This window comes from Salmo trutta, chromosome 33 (genome assembly GCF_901001165.1).
Source record: "Salmo trutta chromosome 33, fSalTru1.1, whole genome shotgun sequence".
NCBI classification, from domain to species: domain Eukaryota; kingdom Metazoa; phylum Chordata; class Actinopteri; order Salmoniformes; family Salmonidae; genus Salmo; species Salmo trutta.
Genome location: NC_042989.1, coordinates 27,467,901 through 27,492,674, shown reverse-complemented (window position 1 = coordinate 27,492,674; position 24,774 = coordinate 27,467,901). Strand labels below are relative to the sequence as shown.

The 24,774-nt window shown below is 41.7% G+C and overlaps 1 protein-coding gene across 6 annotated transcripts in view; it reads right to left on the bottom strand.

Annotated features, from left to right (window-relative positions):
- Positions 1–128: 128 nt before the first annotated feature.
- The window catches only part of LOC115172775 (myelin transcription factor 1-like protein), a 160,146-nt gene continuing 135,500 nt past the window's right edge, over positions 129–24,774 (bottom strand). For 3 of the 6 annotated variants that reach the window (XM_029730515.1, XM_029730514.1, XM_029730516.1), the window contains exons 13-23: positions 19,939–20,145; positions 10,582–10,703; positions 9,522–9,590; positions 9,032–9,094; positions 8,807–8,890; positions 7,199–7,420; positions 6,898–6,992; positions 5,971–6,074; positions 4,802–4,945; positions 3,754–3,816; positions 129–2,744 (exon numbers count right to left, since the gene is read on the bottom strand). In XM_029730515.1, the coding sequence (XP_029586375.1) occupies positions 2,604–2,744; positions 3,754–3,816; positions 4,802–4,945; positions 5,971–6,074; positions 6,898–6,992; positions 7,199–7,420; positions 8,807–8,890; positions 9,032–9,094; positions 9,522–9,590; positions 10,582–10,703; positions 19,939–20,145 (1,314 nt within the window). In that variant the 3' untranslated portion in view covers positions 129–2,603. The remainder of the gene's footprint in view (positions 2,745–3,753; positions 3,817–4,801; positions 4,946–5,970; positions 6,075–6,897; positions 6,993–7,198; positions 7,421–8,806; positions 8,891–9,031; positions 9,095–9,521; positions 9,591–10,581; positions 10,704–19,938; positions 20,146–24,774) is intronic. The other 3 variants (XM_029730517.1, XM_029730518.1, XM_029730519.1) reach the window with 3 other exon arrangements.

Here is a 24,774-nt window from a genome sequence, read left to right as displayed (position 1 = left end):
ACTATTTTGTGAATTGAAAAAAAAACATGGGAATTAATGCAGCCGTTCACTGAACGCAAAATGTTTAGTGTTCCAAGAATGGTGGGTTTTGAATGAGCATGAACAAGAATGATGACTGACCATCAAACTTACAGGCCTGTGGCAACACAATTTTTTCTTTATTCAGAGTAAGATGTGTCAACATCCAGCATGACAAGAATTGTACAAAGTTCACAATTTAAAAATGAAATATCACAGCAACTTGTGATCTCACAGACTTATAGCAAAATGAAAATGTCAACAAATCCATGCTGTGTAGTACAAAAATAAATTAAACTTCAGTTTCACAGAGAGCACAATAGTTTGTACAAAATCCAGTTTTTGTTCATGATTACCTAAATCAACCTCAAAATGAATAAGTTATAATAAATAAACTCTGATGAATTCACAATAATTTATATGAAAATTCAGCATTCTAATATGTGACACATTTTGTGTTCCCTATGTAAATAGTCACAGATAACTTTTCTCAAATTTGATATTATGTACTAATGGTAGATGAGCAGCCGGTTTGTGCTTTAAATCCCTTTCCGTTGTACTGATAATGAGAATTAATTCAAAAACTGATACTAGGTATTACTCTACTGAAAGCATTACTATATTGTCAAAAAGCTGCAGACACGATGCTGTGGAGAAAGGCATACTGTATGCAGTCATTGACGATGGAGCCCTAAAAGAGGATGGAAAAGTACAATAGACAAGATCAGGTGAATGACAAGCACCTTTGCATTAGCTCTCAAGAAGGCCAATTCTGAACATGGTCGCTAACAACTAATACCACAACATAAAGAGGGGCCGCATACAGACATGAAACTGCATCACCTCATTCAGAGCAGAAGAGTCAACGAGAAGAGTGAATTTCCCACTCTCCAAGCCTAATGGGAAAACAACCTCTTTAAACTTCCTCTTTTTTTTTACCTTTAATTTATTTACTATTTAATTTGTACAGTGATTAGATATAAAGTGCTGCTGGGGATTATTTAATATTCATATAACATACCAAAATGAAATAGCATCATTGTTTGACCATTTGATAATACAGTATTACTCGTATGGTTATAATCGTAATTTCTGATTCAAATCCCTGTAGTCTCTTTCAGTGGTACTAATTCATCACCTAGTGGCTCTTAGCAGTTATTTGCTCCAATCGTGTGCCAAAGGAACACCTGGAAATTGCACGCCGCCGCATGTTAGGATACTATCTCTAAGACAAGTGCAAATAGTCTACTGGCAAGTGGGGACAATGACCCTGTAAGTCCCGCTCTCTCTCATACTTTAGTATAAATACTCTTTACAAAACCTTTGTCACCCTCCGGTAGGCTCTCAGGTACTGCTTTAGTTTCTGTCAAAACATCAAAACATGGAAACCAAGGTGTCCCTTATGTGCAAAATTGTCTGTAAAGAGAGTGGAACTCATAGAGCATCTTTCATCTTTACAACTGAATGTCCAACTTTTTTAAATACTTTCTTTGTAATTAAAAGATTTATATAAAACATTTTATTTTATATATAGTAAAAAGATTAATTTGTTCCTCCACCCCTATGTTTATAAACAGGTCATTGCATATACCCAAATATTTTTTTCCTGTAGATTGCATCCCATATCTATAAACATGATTTAGATATATATTGCTGAGACATTGCCCGATTCTAGCAACAGAAGTTTCGAAATTTGAAACAGAACTAACTACTAAATGCTAGAATGAGTTCTGCATACTCTATTGCCATTATACATCACCAATGGGTATCTACAAACACAAAATATCAAGAGCGAATAGTACTTTCTAGATAATGGGATTTTCACCATTGGGTTTCCGTGTCATGATGTTTACAATAAACTGTTACATTCATACAAACATCAAGTCAGTTTCTTTCCATACTCATTTCCAACACATAAAAAATGCCCCCACCTATAGCTACCAAACTTTTAAAAAGAAGACAGAATTTTTCAAGCATTGTTAAAAAATAAAGTAATTTGCAACCAAGTCTTGCTATTCAACAATCTGCAAACAAGAAAAAACAAACATCTTTAGAATTCCAAAGTCATCCATTGAGGAAAACATTGAAAAGTAGCTACCTCCGTGCAGTTCCCCCATTTTTTAAAAACTTTTTTTTTCACTGTCCAGTGCAGCTTTTTCATCTGAAATGCTTCATCATCAAGCACTGAAAGGAACTAAAGTCTTATGTTATACAGCTTACTGTTCAGAAATATACACAAAAAATGTGCACACATGAGCAGTTATTAACATTACACCACACTATGTCAGTTCATACAGTATGAAAACGTACAAAAGGTGAATGTTTTCAAAAACTATTTTGTCATTTATTTATTTTTTTCTTCAAAGCAAGAACAAAATGAAAAATCATTATGAATTTTTCTAAGCATAACATTTTTTTTTTTTTTACGAAAAATCAATATGTAACACTGTATGATACGTTACAGCAGCAAACCATGAGGCATCATCCTATCATGTCACTTCTAGCTCTTTCCTGCGAATGTTGATTTCTTTCACTCCTCTTTGAGAAGATGCTCTGTCATTTGCTGGGCTTGGTAGCAGGCTGGGTTACGCTTGGATTCCTTGCACCGCTTGTTTGATGTTTTCCAGCAGGGCTTTGTTCTCTGGACTCTGGTAATGCTCCTGGTTAGTGTACATGTCTGTTAGAGTGGTCACATAAGCATCAAAGTTCTGATCGCTGATCGGCTCCTGTGGAACATTTCAACAACAGCAGAAAGGTGAGATCATAAGAAGGAGAAGTGATGAACAGAGAACAGAAGACAGGCCAGAAAATAACTCTCTAAAATCATCCTTTGAGGAGCTAAGACTTACAAAGAGCTGTTTTAACAACAAATCTAACCAGAGATAATAAAACCACTTGAAACAAACTAGTCTCTAAACTAGCCCCATGGAAGTGCCTTTTCATATTTGATTGCTCTAAAAATAAGGTGTCTTGCCACAGGGAAAAGGCTGAGAAGTGGTGGTCTTAGACAAAGATGATCAACACAGAGAAAGATGTCATGCAGTAACGTCCATATTGGGAAGAGAGGGTCATACTGCAGTGTCTATACACATTTTATGTTTATACACTTTGCAACGAACAAGTGCACTTCTACTTGGCTAAAACAAGATTTTCCCATTCAAATAGATGATCATTGAGGTTAGAAAGATTGTAATATAGGAAAATTCAGGATTGGATGGGAATCAGGAAGACTGGGAAAAATATATGGTCATATGAATGAAATAAAGATGGACATGGGAAAGACATGAGGACATGAATGGGAGAGTTTCTGAACCAGACAGAGGACTAAATCTGCTGACTCTATTATGGTGCCTTTGATGATACTATCATTAGGTCACTGTGTTTTGATGATACTATTATTATGGCCCTGTGTTTTGATGATACTATCATTATGGCCCTGTGTTTGGATGATAGTATCATTATGGCCCTGTGTTTTGATGATACTATCATTAGGGCACTGTGTACCCTTTTCTTGTCAGATGGTCCAGCACTATCCTCAGACAATTGCTTTAATTTTTAGTTTAATTCCCATTTCTGGATAAAGCTTAAAATACAGGGCAAAATCTTGCTATGTAACATGATTGCGCAAAACACAGGTCCAGTCTTTCATACAGTGCCCTGATGAGGAAACAAGGAGAAGGATTAACAGAAAGAAAAGCAGTGTTATAGTAAGAATATGATGAATGATTGTCTTACTCTCTGATGCATCTGTAAGCAGCTGTTATTTCTAATGGAAGCCTCTTTGTGTGCCAGCGGTTTCTATGGGGGGAAAGGTTAGTTACTGTTAGTTGCTACCTAGTTACTGTTACTCTCTCAAACAAACCCTAGGTGGTAGCATTTGAGCTACAGCACCAACAGAACATCTGACACAATTGATATGTGAAATAAATAGAGGCAAAACATACGAAAACATAGCGAATTGGGCCAGCAACTGAATCCAGCTCACAACATAGTCAGAATGATCACAGCCTCTGGAATGATAATGTATTGTGTTCACACACAAAAGTTACACGTTTTAAGATAAGGAGATAGAGTTTTAAGAATAAAAAATTGCCAAGATTTTAATTTGTGATTGACACAGACATCATTCATAGTTTTTGGACCAGTGCTATTTTTTCCTTTTCTTCTGAAACTATAAGAAAATAATCTAATGGATGCTTATGGAGAAAAGCTGTTTTTGACATGCCTTAAATACTTTTAGCACTACAGTAAATACAGACCTGCAATTATAGCATGTACTGTACTATGAAAATCCATGATAGATCAACAAGTAAGTTTGTTGAATTTACAAAAGTTGTAGTCTATAGCTATAGACAGAGAGCCAAAGTGGTAAACTTAAGTTTTCATTTCACTGATAGCAGGTAGATGTCAGTACTTTACTCAAGCAATACAAATCTTTAGGTGCCAGTACTCAGCTCTGGTGATCTCCTGCCCAAGTCAAGCATTGTTAACACCTTTGTTTGAAAATGATTGTCTAATCTCTCTATAATTCATAACACACGCCTCATATAAAACTTCCCCTTTTCAGTTTGGCTGAAATTAGGAATACTCTTATTTTTCATTGATGTAGGCTTGGAAAGCCCCTGCTCAACTCAGCATGCACAACCACTGAAACCTTATGGGCTTCACAGAAATGAATAGATAAATACTGTACATAGATGAGTATGTAAATGAATCAACTCATATGCTACAGTATGTTTGCTTGTAGGAACTTGCCCGATTTCCGTTCTTGGTGTTCCCTTACCATATGAGGGAGCTGGATATTAGCTAAACTGTTAATCAGTGTCTGGCTGAGGCTGGCCAGCTCATGCAGGAGAGATTCATTTTGATGTTCAATCACCTTGTTTTCTTCCTCTATTGACTTCAGATTAGACTCCATTGTGGTAATCTAGGGAATGGGGGGGAGAGTGAGAGAAGAAGAAGGTTACCGTAAAGGTAGTGCTTCTTTACCTCTGGTTGTTACAGTGGAGCACACAGGGTGCAGTTCACAGTTCACATAACACGGGCAGCGGCCTACCTCAGACATGTCACAACTCACTGCTGATTGGCTGGCGTGCAGCCATGTCTATGACATCATCACACGGAGAGATGGATGTAACCGCAACAAAGCAACACAGGTGAAGAGCAATGAAGCATGGACAGATGATATTCAATACACTGACACTCACTCAAATGTACTAAAAGTCTGTGGGGTGCATTCTAACAAATATGCCATGCACCTCCAATGCACATACAGTACAATGCAGTTCCAAAGGTGTACTACAAGTTGGAAAACAGCCCGTATTTCAAAATGAGATCAAACTTGCATGCAAGCTCAAAAAGGCAAACTGTAGGTGAACATAAATATTGTGAAGCTTCTCTCTTTCCTCTCCTCCTGGAGTGTTTGATACCTCCTTGATACTGATATGTAGCTTCTGCAACTCACAGACACAAATAGTTCTTTAGGTAGGAACCCTTTCATACAAGCTGTGAAAGCCGCTGCTCCTGTTCCTGTTATTGGGGACAGGGTGCTTCCGTTTATTAGCTGTGAGTGACTATGCTCTCTCTGTTTAGCAAGCAGGTACTCCCAGAGGTATAGTGCTTTGTAATTAGGAATCCCCCACTTTGTTACACTGTATTCTCCCAGATGTGAGATATACTGGGATTTCTCTCGATGATGGTAGATCATGTATGAAAATTGGACAGCTTCTTCTAAACTGGAGTAACTTTTCTGTTAACTTTTTTAGCGGAGGGTAGATTCATTTAGGTGTATGCTGTACAACAATGAAACACACACTTCATTGTAGTTTACATTACCATTATATGAGTGCTGACAATAGCAGAATGATGTTCCACAATGGGTAGAAACTTAAAGGTAAGCATGAAATGAGTCAACTCTTCAAGGAAACAGATGGCATAGTACTACTGACCTACCTGTGTTCTAAGTTTGATCATATCTGCTTCCACTTGTGAATTTGATTCACTTAAATCTTTGATTTCTTCATCCAGCTGTTTAATTTCTTCCTCATTTTCGATTCCTTAAAAATATTATACAGTGAACAATTATTAGACACCTGCCACCCACCCCAAGCCCAACTAAATATTTCAAATGATGTGTCATTCACCAGTGGTGGGTGAATGAGATGTGTGATAGAGGCAGAGGGATGGTCTCTTATACACTAATTGTCACTGGCTAGCTCAGAGGCTGTATGGCAATTCTGTACCCTTTATTGCTCATTACGCATACACACTTTATGTCAGGTTCTTTATGTCAGATTGGGATTCTACTCAGTGGCTCATTACCTAGTGGTTAGAGCGTTGGCCAGTCACCGAAAGGTTGCTAGATCGAATCCCCGAGCTGACAAGGTAAAAATCTGTCGTTCTGCCCCTGAACAAGGCAGTTAACCCACTGTTCCTAGGCTGCCATTGTAAATAAGAATTTGTTCTTAACTGATTTGCCTATTTAAATAAAGGTTAAATAAAAATAAAAAAATAAAACAATTGCTACATACCCAATCCTGACTGGCTCTTTATGTCAGATTGGGATTCTACTCAGAAGCTCATTATGCATACACACTCCCGATTGGCTCTTTATATCAGTTTGGGATTCAACTCAGTAGATCATTACGCACACTCCTGGTTGGCTCTCTATTTCAGATTGGGATTCTACTCAGTAGCTCATTATGCGTACCGACTCCTGATTGGCTCTTTATGTCAGATTTGGATTCTAATCAGTAGCTCATTACGCGTACCAACTCCTGATTGGCTCTTTATGTCAGATTGGGATTTCACTCAGTAGCTCATTACGCATACACACTCCTGATTGGCTCCATTGTGTGAGTGAGCGGTGACAGTCATTACCGTTGCTGGTGCGCTGTTTTATCGTTAGCATTTCAGACAGTCCAGACAGTCTGGCTTTCTTCATGGCAGAGGTGGCACGCGGACAGCCCGACAAACTTGTGGAAAATATTAGAAAATAGGACATTTTTAGACATACATACAAATAGTGCATATTTTACTTTAACACACACACAAAACCTGACTGGATGAGTGAAGCATTGGCTCCACTAGCTTTCATAGATCCGGTCAGATCAGTGATTACTTCAAGGAAGGGAGAAAGAGAGGATGTATGATCAAATATTGATGCAGGACCCAGACCCACCTCCGATGTGTGAGGAAGCTCCCACTGACGTGACCCGAGCCGTCACAGCCCGGGGTGGGACAGGACATGCCGTCTGTCTTCCCAGCCTTCCATGTGAACTGGGAGCCATTCATGTAACCGTCCTTCTGCCGCTTGGCCGCTAGGGGGCAGCCTGATGCGCTGCGGTGAGACGCGTACTTCCCTGTGACATGACCCTGACCGCCACAGCCCGGGACCGGACACCTGTGGATGGCGTAGGGATACTCTGGTTATTCTAATAACCAGGGTCAGGAGTTTTTTTCTGACAAGGGCCCAGAAGTTTTCCTGCTCAGGATGCATTGTCAGGAAGAATTGTGTAATTAATGACATAGTTATTGCTATGACATAAGGTCTATGTAATGTAAAGTTGGACCACATATAGCTTCATAGGTGAGTTGAGCAAATATCATTTCAGAATCGAATGCAGCATGACTTTGTTTGTGTTTTGAGTTACAGTGTGCAGAATGGGAGACGATACGGTATTAGTAATCAACCTGACTTAAATATAAATAAAAACACCTTCATTCTGGTCTGATCTGGTCTAATCTGTCCCTTTGGCAGTTTATCACACTGACACAGACTACAGTCAGTCAACGTTAAATCAGCACTTGGCACTATGGCTAATCAGATGCAGTGAAGCTGAAAATGTTTCAACACATAATATTTCCCCAGTGGATTATTGTTACAACTCCCCTTGGTTTTATTAAACTATCAATCAGGCTTATTATATTTCCAGAAACAGGCACAATCTCTTTCCGAAAATGGTCCAAACCCCCACACACAGTTCCAAATGCTTTCAGAAAGAGAAAAGGTTGACTCTAAGTCCAAGAACTTTTCTCCTCCAGCCAACGCTTATTTTGAGCAGTTTTCTGTTGTTGATTTTATTAGGATCCCAATTAGCCGACGGCAGTGGTGACAGCTAGTCTTTTTGGGGTCCGACATGTAACTAAAAAGACATTACAGACAAAATACTTTACAATTTACATACATTGAAAACATTAACATGTAGTGTACATGTGTGTCCATCTATCAGTTACATGTACATGTCAGTACATATAGTACACACAACAAGCAGGTCAGATAGGGGAGAGGCATTGTGCCGTGAGGTGTTGCTTTATTTGTTTCTTGAAACCAGGTTTGCTGTTCACTTGCACTATATAAGATGGAAGGGAGTTCCATGCAATCATGGCTTTTAGTGAAGATAGATGTGTGGGAAAGCGACCCTGCCTCTGTTGGATTGGCTGACCGTGTGAGATAGATCAACAGACAGACAGACAGACCAGGGTGTTGGTTTTCTCTCAGCAACACTGAGAAATCAATGAGAGTGCAGCCAGAAAAGCTCGTTAGAGACAATCCAGATCAATCTCTGTCTCTCTCTCTCCAGCTAACTGTCGCTGTATCTTTTTGTGATGCCACAACATAAGATCCCTACATAGGACAACCCTCATTTTCAAACCATGGCAGACTGGGGGTTGCCTGTCTCTGTTTCAATCTAAAAAGAACAGTGAGAGTTTGTTAAGGGCATCTAGAAATGAGGTGAGAGCTGTAGTTCCCTGAGTCTTTGAGAGGGGTTTGGCAGGCTAACTCTACCTGATGGGCTCCTGGTCCTCCTTGTCCTCTTTACTGTGTGTTATCTTTATTCCACTCTTCCTGGCCCGTGGACACCCTGATAGACTGCAGAGGAAAGACAACCACATCAATTGCAAATATTATTAATACAGAGAACTTACTCTGAACCAGCCTGAGAGGTGTGTGTGCTGTCCACTGCCAGTGTGAATAACTACAAGTGTGTGTGTGTGTATGTGTTTATTTTACCTTCTGTGTGATGCGTAGTTGCCAGTATTATGCCCAGAACCATCGCACCCCGGTGTCGGGCACCTGGGACAGAAAACACAGCGAATCAGGGCCTACAGCAACCAACAGGGCTTGAGGGACACAGTCAAAAACACACTCGTTCTGTACCGTTACATCTGTAATGTATTTCACTGAATCAGTCTGTAGAGTCTACTCCAATTACGGGAAGGGTGGTAAGGTTAAGGGAAAACAATAAAGGAAAATGTATTAAAAAATAATATATATATATATATATATATAGGGTATTGGAAATAATGCAGACAATTACATTGATAGAACCTACAATATATCTGCAATATTAAAGCTGATATACCCCATAAATAAAAAATACATATTAATAACAGTCAGCAGAGTGTATTTGCTTTGTCTGAGGAACTAAAACCAAGTTCAAAATTCAGGAATCGGGAATTATACTTTTTTCACAATATATCAACAAAAGAAGACGCCTTACTTGAGCTCTTGTGAGTTGGTGGCCATCATACTTCGAATGCTTTTGTCAGCTAAAGGACAGCCAGAGAGACTGGAAGATATACCATGACAACATTAGTGAGGCAAAGAAGAGAGAGGGCCTACCATTGAAACATAAAGACATAGACAAACATGCACAGTACACACTGTGCACACACTTACACACAAACACACACGTTGACAAGACTGGAATTGCAAGAAAGCCATGATGCAAGTGCACGGGGGACTATGGGTCAGGAAATAAAAGTGTTAACCCCTCTAAATAACTGCGTTTAGAAATAGCCTGTGTAGAACATAAATGTTTTGTTGACATGATCTGTAAGTTCATTGACTACATTCCTTGACATAATTGGGTATCTGGTAGGCCTATGTTTACCATGATGATACACATCACTTAGACACTGTATGTTGACTCAAAGGGTTAACTGTAATCATACTCAAGGGTAAACACTGAGATGTGCATTCTGGCTGCAGTAGTCAGAGAGCAAAGTCGAGGTAAGCTGAAAACAATACATCCAAGTCACTTGACCACTCCCCTCACACCCATATGTTGGGCATCTGTCACCAGAGAAATAGACAGAATGAAACCAAAACTAGAGGAACATAAAATAAAATAAATAGGTTTGTTTATCCCTTTTATTGTTGGCTGATTTGTTTTTCATTGTTTCCAGTTTAGCTTGACTGTCTGCAAAAATGGTTTGGACTGTTTTGGACCCATTCTAGAGCGCAGCTGCAACATGATGAGGTAACCATGTTTTATTACATTAAACCATCAACATAAGAGAAGCATAAGAAACCAGCAATACACTGGCTGAAGAGCTCTGGATCAAATGAAAAGCAGGCTGAAAAGTACGTGGCAAAATGTAGCATGCCATTAGTACCAAGGGGGAGAGGTGGGTGGGGTGGTTCCTCTGAAGCAAAGGAACCGAACAGAGACAGGAAAGAAGGAAAAGCCAAGAGGAGAAAAGCAGATGGGAGCGGGGGGGGGGGGGGGGGCACACATACGCACGCACACACACACATCCTGTACAGGTCAGTCTTACGTTATCAGGTCCTTCTTGCTCTCTTTGCACTGGGCGTACTTGGGCTTGGGGCTGTGCATGGAGACATCATCAGAGTAACCTCGCTGCTCCAGCAGCTCCTGGAACGGGTCCAGGTCATTCGTCTAGAGGAAGAGAGGGATGGAGGAGAGAGAAAGAGAGAAATGAGAGAGAGGGACATTGAGAAAGACGGGAAATGAGAGAGATTGGGATGAGAGGGTGAATAAGAGAGAGGGGTGAGAGAGAAAGAGAGAGAAAAGAGGAGGGAGAGGAATGGGATGGGGGAGAGTGAAAGAGAGATACACACAGTCAAATAGATGGCGAGGACGGAGGGGGACTTTTTGTTCCAGTTTACACAGGATGGAGCTAGCATGCCATGATTTTTTACACATACAAAGCTGTTTCTTTTTGTCTTTTCAAACCGACCCCATTTAAACGGAAACAAGCAGTAATTATGATCAGGTGAGGTCAATAAGGGGGCGCGGCCAACACACCTGAACAAAGAGTTTGTTGATGCTGAGAATGGAATTCTCTGAACGTTACTAAAGTTTTCTTGTGTTTTTTATGGAAATGTATCTTAATGTTCTCGGGAACAATTTGAGAATGTGACTTTAAATATAACCATGAGGAAACCTGTAGGAAACGTTATGCTGAAGTACTAAAATTCCCAAAGAAGAATGTTGTTCCTTCACGTTCTCTGAACAACCTGAGAACATTCCCAATGTCAGACCAGTTGGAGAACGTTCCTAGATCATTACCAACATTTTATGTAACCAGGTTTGAACTTTAAGAAAATGTTCTGTTAAAACCTGTTGGGGCTAGGGGGCAGTATTTGCACGGCCGGATAAAAAACGTACCCGATTTAACCTGTTATGACTAGGGGGCAGTATTTTCACGGCCGGATAAAAAACTTACCCGATTGAATCTGATTATTACTCCTGCCCAGAAACTAGAATATGCATATAATTATTAGCTTTGGATAGAAAACACTCCAAAGTTTCTAAAACTGTTTGAATGGTGTCTGTGAGTATAACAGAACTCATTTGGCAGGCCAAAACCTGAGAAGATTCCAAACAGGAAGTACCCTGTCTGACCATTTCTTGGCCTTCTTGATTATCTCTATCCAATACAGGGGATCTCTGCTGTTACGTGACACTTCCTACGGCTCCCATGGGCTCTCAGAAGGCGGCAAAAAGCTGAATCGTGGCTTTGCAGGCCCTGGTTGAAAAACAGCGCGTTTGGATAGTGGCCGGTCAGAGTACTATGAGACTAAGGCTCGTGCACGAGTCGACTCCATGTTACTTTCTCTCTCTCTTTGAACGAAAACCACCACTCCCGGTCGGAATATTATCGCTTTTTTACGAGAAAATTGGCATAAAAATTGATTTTAAACAGCGGTTGACATGCTTCGAAGTACGGTAATGGAATATTTAGAATTTTTTTGTCACGAAATGCGTCGTGCATCGTAACCCTTCTTTACCATTTGGGTAGTGTCTTGAACGCACAAACAAAACGCCGCTGTTTGGATATAACTATGGATTATTTGGGACCAAACCAACATTTGTTATTGAAGTAGAAGTCCTGGGAGTGCATTCTGACGAAGAACAGCAAAGGTAATAACATTTTTCTTATAGTAAATCTGACTTTGGTGAGTGCTAAACTTGCCGGTTGTCTAAATAGCTAGCCGTGATGGCTGGGCTATCTACTGAGAATATTGCAAAATGTGCTTTCACCGAAAAGCTATTTTAAAATCGGACATATCAAGTGCATAGAGGAGTTCTGTATCTATAATTCTTAAAATAATTGTTATGTTTTTTGTGAACGTTTATCGTGAGTAATTTAGTAAATTCACCGGAAGTTTGCGGGAGGTATGCCAGTTCTGAACATCACATGCTAATGTAAAAAGCTGTTTTTTGATATAAATATGAACTTGATTGAACAAAACATGCATGTATTGTATAACATAATGTCCTAGGAGTGTCATCTGATGAAGATCATCAAAGGTTAGTGCTGCATTTAGCTGTGGTTTTGGTTTTTGTGACATATATGCTTGCTTTGAAAATGGCTGTGTGATTATTTTTGGCAGGGTACTCTCCTGACATAATCTAATGTTTTGCTTTCGCTGTAAAGCCTTTTTGAAATCGGACAGTGTGGTTAGATTAACGAGAGTCTTGTCTTTAAAATGGTGTAAAGTAGTCATATGTTTGAGAAATTGAAGTTATAGCATTTTTGAGGTATTTGTATTTCGCGCCACGCGATTCCACTGGCTGTTGACTAGGGTGGGACGCTAGCCCAGGGAAGTTAAAGTAATGAAAATATGAAAAGTTTTTTTCTCAAGTTACTTAAATGTGCTGAGAATGTTCCATAGCTAAGCAAATATCCTGCACCATTCCCAAATATTTGTGGGAAGGTTGCATGCTAAATAACCATAAGACAACCACGCTCCCACCAAGTTTCAAGAAATATATTGTTCCCAGAACATTATCTGCTAGCTGGGTATGGATTGAAACTGACAGCTCTGACAGAGCAAGTACTGTAGGAGACAGAGGGCATGGGAGGCATTGCCCATCAGGCTGCCAGTGGCTGCCAGCACCAGTTTAGAGCTGTTTCTGGGCAGCCAGCAGGGTAGAAGAGGAGCACAAGGTAAAGGGTGTCCCCTATCACTTATATGCTTTTTTTCCTATCCTTGTGGGGACCAAACTATTGATTCCCATTCAAAATCTTATTTTCCCTAGACCCTAACCTTAACCCCAAACCCTTTACCCTAAACCTAACTCCTAACCCTAACTCCTAACCCTAAATCTAACCCTAATTGTAACCATAACCCTAATTGTAACCATAACCCTAATCTTCATCCCTAAAACTAAAATAGCCTTTTTCCTAGTGGGGACTGGCGAATTGTCCTTGTTTTACTCTCCATATGAGGACTTCTGGTCTCCACAAGGATTATAAAAACCCCAAAAACACACATAAACTAAAGTTATTACTCAGACCTTCAGAGGGTTGATTATCAGCCTCTCACACGCACTGTCTCACACACACATACACACAGAGAGAGAGAGCAAGAGAGAGACAGAGTGAGAGAGAAAGAGCGAGAGACAGAGCGAGAGACAAAACGAGAGAGAGAAAGAGTCAGAGCTGCCCTGGCGTTCTTAGAGCTTTAGAAGAAGCTTTCTTTAAAACACAATGGCACTTTCTATCTCAATTTGTATGCAAATGAGGTGCCTGCCTGTCTGACTGGCTGGGTGGCCGGCTGGTGGCTGAGGAGGCTCTGCCATGCCGTCAATCTGGGTTTTGGAGAGACACAGCACTCAGGAAGTAGTCACGTTATCCCTACCTATATGTACATAACTAACTCAATTACCTCATACCACTAAACATCATCTCAGTAATGATACCCCGTGTATATAGCCAAGTTATTGTTATTGACTGTGTCTTTATTCCTTGTGTAATTTTTTATTTTTTATTCTGCATTGTTGGGAAGGGCCCATAAGTAAGCATTTTACTGTTAGTCTACATCGGTTGTTTACGAAGAATGGGACAAATGCAATTTGATTTGAATAATACCGTCGACAACCATCACTGCACCAAAGGATCATAGGAGTGCCTAAGCCAATTTGTTCATGAGTTTTGCAAATCAACAGAAGAATCTCTAACTGAGGAGACTGGAAATGCAGTTGTGTATTTAATGCAGCCTTTGAGGATTGATTGAGTAAATAACTTCTTATCACAACAGACTGGAAACGTCAGGGCTCTCTTGACAAGAAATCCTGGAGTCTATTCAGTGCTACATATTTCTGGATTGAAGCTATCTATTTGCAGGACTATTTGCAGGATTATATGAGGAAAACCTCATAGTAAGACTCTCTTTGTTGTGCTGCAGTAGGCTTCACTATGTTGTGCTCCTCAGTTTCTCTGTGCCTATTGCCCTCAGCACAATGGAATCAGAATTAGGGAGCTGGCTGAGCGTTCTAATGCAGTACTTAACAGATACACTAGATGGCACTCTGGTGAAGTCCCAGATGGCTATTGTCTGGCTGCAGACTGGCTTTGTCTACAGTGCAGGCTGCCAGGTAAATCCTCTATTTTCCTGTGTGTACAGTAATGTCCCTAAAGACACAGGCAAATATATCCAGCAAAAATTGAAGAACAGGGTCATTTTGTTTGTTCCTCTACATTGCAAAAACAGGCACACATAGACACACGCAGGCAGGCACACACGCAAGCACGCTAACGTGCACACACACACACACACACACACACACACACACACGCACAAGTGCGTCACATCTATAGTTTGGAAGGGGATCAACTCTTACAAGAGTACCAAGTAGATTTTGTGATTCAATGAGTAGCTGTTGGTATTGTCTTACTAGGGCAATTGAATTTAAGTGCTGTCTTTTACCTACTAGCCTACAGTAGTTCATCGTTGCTGTTTGAACTGTCTGATTGCTCAGTACTTGTCATTGTGGACTTAGTTTCAGGCTAGTTTCAGGCCTATTTGTGTAACAGTCTTGCTAATTTGTGGGCGTGTTGTATTATAAGTAGTGTTCTCTCCACCTCTGCCAGGCAATCAGCAATCAGTGCTGGGAGGTGTGTCTTTCACCTCTGCTAGGCATTTAGTGGTAATACTTCAATCTCCCCTGTGTTTTCAGCAGCAGCTGTAAGCAGAGGTTTTGTCACCAAAACAAATGCTGCTGCCGAAACAAAGATGTTCTGCCAAGTTGTTCTGAGCAGTTAAATGAGGAAGGAAAGCGAGGAAGGCTCCACCAGACTCTCTCACTTGAGTAGCTTAGCTAGTTATTTTCTGATGATCATTTTGCTCTTTTGTAGCTTTGGAAAGTATGTGTGTGTTTCACATCCTAGTTTGCGCCTCTCCCTGTAGGTTTTACAGATGCTCCCCACCCCATGGCTGTAACCCTTCTAATTTAGTGTACCTCGTGCGCACAACCCATGAGTAATTCCTAATCTCTGCAGCGTTTGGAACTGCCTATCTGCGGTCAATAAGGAACTCAGCCTATTGCCCTTCAGTCCCTACACCTTTTGGCCCTGACAGAGACATGGATTTCCCCAGAGAACACTGCTACTCCAGCTGCTCTCGCATCATCTGGCTATCTTATAGTCCAAGAGCATCTGTTCTTTGCAGTGGTAGCACAGTTCTACTCATTTTCCTAAGTGGAGATGTTCTATTTTCCCCTCTCTCACCAGTCTACCTCTTCATTTGAATTCCAATCTCTTACTCTCACTTGTCCCCTCAAGCTTAACAATGTTGTCATCTATCTCCCACCAGGTGCCCTTGGAGAGTTCCTTAACCTGTTTAGGATAGGGGGCAGTATTGTCACGGCCAGATACAAAACGTACCGGATTTAATCTGGTTATTACTCCTGCCCAGAAACTAGAATATGCATATAATTATTTTTATTTGGATGGAAAACACCCTAAAGTTTCTAAAACTGTTTGAATGGTGTCTGTGAGTATAACAGAACTCATATGGCAGGCCAAAACCTGAGAAGATTCTATACGGGAAGTGCCCTCTCTGACCATTTCTTGGCCTTCTATAGCCTCTTTATGGAAAATAGAGGATCTCTGCTGTAACGTGGCTCCCATAGGCTCTCAGAAGGCGCCAGAACGGGGAATGATGACTGCAGTCCCTGGGCGAAAAACAGTAGGGCTTTTGGAAAGTGGTCGTTCTAAGAACAATGTCCATTTTCTATTTTCAGTGTTTGAACGAAAACAAGGTCTCCCGGTCGGAATATTATCGCTATTTTATGAGAAAAATCGCATAAAAATTTATTTTAAACAGCGTTTGACATGCTTCGAAGTACGGTAATGGAATATTTCGAATTTTTTTGTCACGATATGCGCCGGCGCGTCACCCTTCGGATAGCGTCTTGAACGCAAGAACAAAACGCAACTATTTGGATATAACTATGGATTATTTGGAACCAAACCAACATTTGTTGTTGAAGTAGAAGTCCTGGGAGTGCATTCTGACGAAGAACAGCAAAGGTAATCCAATTTTTCTTATAGTAAATCTGAGTTTGGTGAGTGCCAAACTTGGTGGGTGTCAAAATAGCTAGCCATGATGGCCGGGCTATCTACACAGAATATTGCAAAATGTGCTTTCACTGAAAAGCTATTTTAAAATCGGACACCGCGATTGCATAAAGGAGTTCTGTAGCTATAATTCTTAAAATAATTGTTATGTTTTTTGTGAACGTTTAGCGTGAATAATTTAGTAAATTCACCGGAAGTTTTCGGTGGGTATGCTAGTTCTGAACGGCACATGCTAATGTAAAAAGTTGTTTTTTGATATAAATATGAACTTGATTGAACAAAACATGCATGCGTTGTATAACATAATGTCCTAGGAGTGTCATCTGATGAAGATCATCAAAGGTTAGTGCTGCATTTAGCTGTGGTTTTGGTTTTGTGACATTATATGCTAGCTTGAAAAATGGGTGTGTGATTATTTCTGGCTGGGTACTCTCCTGACATAATCTAATGTTTTGCTTTCGTTGTAAAGCCTTTTTGAAATCGGACAATGTGGTTAGATAAAGGAGTCTTGTCTTTAAAATTATGTAAAATAGTCATATGTTTGAAAAATGGAAGTTTTTGGATTTCTGAGGTGTTTCTAATTCGCGCCACGCTCTATCATTGGATATTGGCGAGGCGTTCCGCTAGCGGCACATCTAGATGTAAGAGGTTTGAGCTTGACACCTTGATAAGCAAATTTCCCGATGATGGCTCACCACTCATCGTACTGGGCGACTTTAACCTCCCGATGCCTGACTTTAATACATTTATTTCCACCTCTTCTTTCCACTCCTTTCCTCTTTTGACCTCACCCTTTCCCAGTCACCTCCCACTCACAATATAGGCAATACACTTGACCTCATCTTCACTAGAGGCTGTTCACCTACTAATGTCACTGCAACCCCCTCCATGTCTCTGATCACTACTTTGTTTCCTTTTCTCTCCATTTTTCCTCCAATCCTAGCCACTCAGTCCCCACCCAGATGGTCATGTGCTGCCACAATCTTCACTCTCTTTCTCTTCTACCCTATCCTCTCTTCCTGCTAAATCCTTCTCCCTCCTGACTCTGCCTCTTCGACCCTACTTTCCTCCCTTTCTGCATCCTTTGACTCTCACTGTCCCCTTTCCCTTTCTTCCCAGCCGGCCCAACCTTCCTCTCCTGTTCCGTGGCTGAGTGACTCACTACGTGCTAACAGAACAGGGCTACGGGCAGCTGAACAGAAATGGAGGAAAAATAAACTTCCAGAGGACCTATCTTCCTTCCACCCCTCCTCTCTAAAGCTGCTTTCTAATTCTTTAAATGTTCAGCTTCTGCCTCCAACCCTGCGAAACTCTTCTTCATTTTCTACTCCCTCCTTAATCCTCCACCTCCCTCTCTGTGGATGACTGTCAACCACTTTGAAAAAAGGTTGATGACATCCGCTCCTCTTTAACTCAGCCTACTGAGTCCACTGGTCCCACTCACACAGAACTACCCCTATGCCTTGACCTCTTTCTCCCTTCTTTCTCCAGATGGAATCCTGTGACTATGTCCAGCTGCCTGTCAACCTTCCCACTCAACCCCATCTCCTCCTCCCTTCTCCAAACCATCTCTGGAGACCTCCCATTCCTTACTTCCCTTATCAACTCATTCCCAACCACTTCCTGACCAAGATGGCCAGAGTCCCTCCCCTCAAGAAACCAGCACTCCACCCATCTGACTTCAAAAACTACAGACTGGAACCCACTCAGGATTGGGGGAAACCTAGCACCATCCCTCTGCACACCCCTGGATTGCATCCTACCTGGCAAGTCGCTCCTACCATGTGGCATGGAGAAGATCTGTCTGCACCATATGCTCTCAATACTGGTGTCCCCCAGGGCCCCCATCTCCTCTTTTCTTTTTACACCAAGTCACTCGGCTCTGTCATATCCCCCCTTCTGACACCCACTTGGTGACACGCATCTCTGCGTGCCTGACAGGCATCTCAGCTTGGATGTTGGCCCACTACCTCAAGCTCAACCTTGACAAAACGGAACTGCTCTTCTGCCCAACCACTCCAAGACCTCTCCACTCCACTGAGTGCAAAGAACCATGGCGTGGCCCTGGACAACACCCTGTTGTTCTCTGCAAACATCAAAGCAGTGACTCGCTTCTGCAAGTTCATCCGTAGATGATCTTCTCTGTCCTGACACACCAATGGTGGAACAAGCTTCCCCCTAAAGTCAGGACAGCGGACATCCTGTCCATCTTTGGAAAACGTCTGAAACCCTACCTCTTTGACGAGTATCTTAAATAACTCTCACAGCGCCCCCGACACCTATTTTCCCACTATCATTGATTTTGCTGATAAATACTTTTTGGAGGGAAAATGTACATGATACAATTGTGATGTGTTGTCTAACCTAGCATTCTTAAAATAAATGCACTGATTGTAAGTCGCTCTGGATAAGAGCGTCTGCTAAATGACTGAAATGTAAAAATATAGTTCAATATTGGAATGTATTTGGAAATACACTTGTAAAGTATTGGCATGTAGTTGAAAATACTAAAATACAATGACTGAAATACACTCCCATGCATTCAACCCAGATATTGGAAAATAATATTTTAAATAAGTATTTGAAAATACTTTCAAATACTTCCAATAGAAGTTGATTCTTGACACATTATTGGAAAATACTAAAATACACAGAAAATACCCAGGTCTGTCACACAGTCTTTTGATGAGAAGAGCTATATAGATTCCACCACAATGTGCAAGCTATTTATTTGCATAATTCACAATAGCAGAGACACATAGTGTGCAGAGAGCATGATCCAAAATAAACCCAGACAACTCTGTCTGCTGTACGGTGATGCTGATGGAAATTTAACATACAAATAATTCATTGTTTTCCTGGAGAACTCCTAATATGACTTTCCAATCATTCAGCATGTACCCGAGATCTAGGCTGGTGTTAAAAATCAACTGAAATTGGAGTCTTATACACAAAGGAATCAACAGAAAGTCCTTGGAGACAGATGGCTTGGGTTGAACAGATGTGAAAAACAGTAGGTACTGTATTGAATGCCAAATGGATGGGTGTTACTGAAATGCAGAGGAGGGGGGAGTTTGACTTCTGTATGAAGGCCTATGTGAAATGTAAAATGTTTGAATTTATGCAGTTTGTTTGCATGGATGAAATTTGAATGCTGAAGTCTAAATGTTCTTTGAATATTGAGGTACTGTGAAGCTAATGTTATGGAAAGTCATTATCATTAAAGGTAGGATAACCTCATCCGACAGTGGGAGTTATAGTTTAGAGTAGTGATCATCATCATCATGATCCTCATTCTAGTACCTCTTTGCTGTCCTCGTCGATGCGTTTGATCTTGGTGTAGTCAACTGGCAGGTCCCAGCAGTCATCCCCCATGCCGTAGCGCATCAGGGCCTGGCGCTGGGGCGACATGGGCTCCAGGGGGGTGAGCACTGCACCCACTCCATCCCCCAAACGCTGCTTAATACTCAGGTCTAATGTCCCGTTCTCATCTACCTCTAGGTCTGGGTTCTGGAGGAAGAGATAGAAGATAGACAGGGAAAAAGGGTGGGAGGGAAAGTAGTAACGATTGACAGAACAAAGGAGAGAGAGGGGAGAAGGAAAGCAAAACAACACTCAGCTCAAAAACCTATTATATAACTCTCCTAATATTTCCCAACGGGAGGAAAAAGGCATGGTGACTAGTGGGAAAGACATGGTCATCAGTGGTAAATGCATGGTGACTGGTGGGAGAGACATGGACATCAGTAGTAATGGCATGGTGACTGGTGGGAGAGACATGGTCATCAGTGGTAAATGCATGGTGACTGGTGGGAGGGACATGGTCATCAGTAGTAAATGCATGGTGACTGGTGGGAGAGACATGGTCATCAGTGGTAAATGCATGGTGACTGGTGGGAGGGACATGGTCATCAGTAGTAAATGCATGGTGACTGGTGGGAGGGACATGGTCATCAGTGGTAAATGCATGGTGACTGGTGGGAGAGACATGGTCATCAGTGGTAAATGCATGGTGACTGGTGGGAGGGACATGGTCATCAGTAGTAAATGCATGGTGACTGGTGGGAGGGACATGGTCATCAGTGGTAAATGCATGGTGACTGGTGGGAGGGACATGGTCATCAGTAGTAAATGCATGGTGACTGGTGGGAGGGACATGGTCATCAGTAGTAAATGCATGGTGACTGGTGGGAGGGACATGGTCATCAGTGGTAATGGCATGGTGACTGGTGGGAGGGACATGGACATCAGTACTAAATGCATGGTGACTGGTGGGAGGGACATGGACATCAGTAGTAAATGCATGGTGACTGGTGGGAGGCACATGGTCATCAGTAGTAAATGCATGGTGACTGGTGGGAGGGACATGGACATCAGTGGTAATGGCATGGTGACTGGTGGGAGGGACATGGACATCAGTAGTAAATGCATGGTGACTGGTGGGAGGGACATGGACATCAGTAGTAAATGCATGGTGACTGGTGGGAGGGACATGGACATCAGTAGTAAATGCATGGTGACTGCTGGGAGGCACATGGTCATCAGTAGTAAATGCATGGTGACTGGTGGGAGGGACATGGTCATCAGTGATAAAGGGCAAGTGCACACTGAGCAAATGTAGTGATCCTACACTAATCTATATACCCTCTCTCTCTGTCTCTCTCTGTCTCTCCATCTCTCTCCAGCTCGCTCTCCAGCTCCCTCCCTCGGAGCGACTATAACCTCCACAGCCAGAGGGAGCAGATTGGGGCCTGGCTGGTTTGAATGTGATGTGAGTGGACGGGGACAGAGAGTGGGGTGAGAGGTTTGTCTGAGGGCAATCCTGGGTGGCTGCAGGGGGACTGCTGCTAGTCAACCAAAAACACAAGAAATATACCAGAACAAACAGGGACACAGGCAGGCTTGAATAATCACTCAAAATACTCTCTCTCCCTCTCATCCTTCCTTTTCAACCCAACTGAATGTCCATGTACTGTATCTGGTACAAATGTGCCCAGAAGAATCCTTCCCTTGAGGGTAGTGTTTTTAGAGGGGTTAGGAGGGGAGGGGTAATGTCTATTTGTCACCTTTCCCTTGCCCTCATTAATATCCTGCCTCCCCTCCTCTCCCGCTCTCCTCTCCTCCTATCCTCGCGTTTTAACAGTGATTCCATATGACACTACCCCTAGGCTGGATTCTCCCTGTGTTCCAGTGGAGAAAAACCCTGACCCTCTTATCTATGACGCACATACACTTATATAGGGTTCCAGGCTCAGAGGCTGGGGAACTGTGGTGTGCTTCCAGAGCCATCTTTGGAAGGACCATAGCGTTAAAATGAGTAAAACGCACATAGCACTAGCTACATTTTTATCACTCTCCGGTCAATATGGCAACAACACAGAATCAGCCTTTGTAGACAAATGATAGACATATATAAGATCATCTGAGAAACTGATATATAGATACTAAGATGTATAATAAACTGATAAATGGCTACTGAGATATACAGTGCATTCAGAAAGTATTCAGACCCCTTGACTTTTTCCACATTTTGTTATGTTACAACCTTATTCTAAAATGTATTAAGTAAAACATTTTCCTCGTCAACCCATAATGACAAAGCGAAAACAGATTGTTAGAAATGGTTGCAAATAAAAAACAGAAATATCTTATTTACATTAGTATGTTTCAACTAATGTAGATGTTTCAACAACTTGACTGGAGTCCACCTGTGGTAAATACAATTGATTGGACATGATTTGGAAAGGCACACGCCTGTCTATATAAGGTCCCACAGTTGAAAGTGCATATCAGAGCAAAAAACCCAGCCATGAGGTTGAAGGAATTGTCCGTAGAGCTCCGAGACAGAATTGTGTCGAGGCACAGATCTGGGCAAGGCTACCAAAAAATGTCTGCAGCATTCGAATTCCCCAAGAAGACAATGGCCTCCGCCATTCTTAAATGGAAGAAGTTTGGAACCCCCAAGACTCTTCCTAGAGCTGGCCGCCCGGCCAAACTGAGCAATCGGGAGTGTTGCTACTGAGATATATAAAAAACAATATTTAGCTACTGAGATATATAATAAACTGACATATAGCTACTAAGATATATAATAAACAGATATATAGCTACCAAGATATATCATAAACTGATATATAGCTACTGAGATATATAATAAACTGATATATAGCTACTGAGGTTTATAATAAATTATATTTAGCTACTGAGATTTATAATAAACAGATATATAGCTACTAAGATATATCATAAACTGATATATAGCTACTGAGATATATAATAAACAGATATATAGCTACTGAGATTTATAATAAACTGATATATAGCTACTGAGATTTATAATAAACAGATATATGGCTACTGAGATTTATAATAAACAGATATATAGCTACTGAGATTTATAATAAACAGATATATAGCTACTGAGATGTATAATAAACAGATATATAGCTACTGAGATTTATAATAAACAGATATATAGCTACTGAGATATATAATACACTGATATATAGCTACTGAGATGTATAATAAACTGACCACTGGTATGTAATAAACGTGAGAGCTAATTCTCATACGTGAGGGATATGAAGCCAGTCCTCTCCATGTCCCTGTCCTTGTCCCATTGTGTCCCCACACTGGCGGTCACTCAGTGATATGTAACCAGCTCAGTGATATGTAACCGGCTCAGTGATATGTAACCGGCTCAGTGATATGTTACCGGCTCAGTGATATGTAACCAGCTCAGTGATATGTAACCAGCTCAGTGATATGTTACCGGCTCAGCTGTCATAGCCGTGGAGCCAAAGGGATGGGGCTCTGGCTGTCTGTGTGCATCTGTGTCTATGTATAAAGGACCTGTCGGGTGTGTATGACAATACTAATGTGACTGACCCATGATGTCTAATTAGTAGTAGATTGGGAGAGGAGGAAGCCCCTTTAGAGATCTTCCCCCGACCGCAGCATCATCATCTGACCCCTAGGTAGCCCCGGACCCCTGTTGCCAGGGCTGTGCTGGGTGGAGGTGGGCGAGAGAGAGTTGGAGGGTTCAATAGCTGCTTTCATTACTTTCACCTGCCCCCTCCAGATCCTAAAATAAAACCAGGTATTCTCCCTCAGTATTCATGAGTATTCCTCAGTCTCCCTCACTTTCACTCAGTGAGATAGGAGTGGATGTAGATAGGGGAAAGACACACAATGTGAGGAAAGCAATGACATGACTGGAAGTGTTCAGATGAAAGAAGGTTGAGAGTTTCCCTGACATTTCCTGTGTCCATCTCTGCCTAGGAAACTCCTCTCTGTCTGCCTCACCTACGGAGCAGAGACGGACAGAGAGGAAGGGAGAAAGAGAGAAAGGAAGTCCTAATTGCCTAAGGCTCTTCTACCAGCTAAGTGCACTCCTCTCTGCTTCACACTGAAGATGCCCCTCTACTCCCTTACTTTCTCTTCTGTTTTCCCATCCTTTCATCACCTCTCCTCTATGCCTTCCTCTCAACTCTTTTCCCCTCCTCTATTCTTGGCTCTCCAGCCCCAGACAGACCATAGTGCCAACATTAGCGCCAGGCTAGCGTTAGTACTCTGCTGTGCTTCCTCTCTCTCCTATTTGCCGGCTCAGCGTCTCCGTGCTGATAATGCAGGACTACCGATGCCTTATCGCCTCCTGATGACATATTGGGCTCACAGCGTACGTCAACGCCGATCCATCCCATCCCACCGCGCTTCCTATCTACCCTGTCTGATCCCTGAAGGGAAATAAAAAACTGTCTCGCTGAGCGCCGCGTCAGAGACACAGCCGTGGATATATCTTTAACAGATCGCCAGCGTTCATGGCTAAAGAGACCATATCATCCTCACTCATCACTGCTCACATTACCTGGCAGGACAGAGGAAGCTTGGAGGGAAATGCCTCTAGCAGTGGGATGGGACTGTGGTTGTAGGATATAGTTCAAAGGTTTAACCAATACTATAATAGACTATGGTAAACCACAGGATGCCAAGTAGGATTTGGATATTTCCAGTTGGCTGAAAGTCAACCTCTATGACTAGAAATAAACCTGTGTCATCCTCTCACTTTCTCTGAATTAGGTGCATGATGCACAACCCTATTTACTTGTGTTCCACCTTACATGAAGATATCAGCTGTAA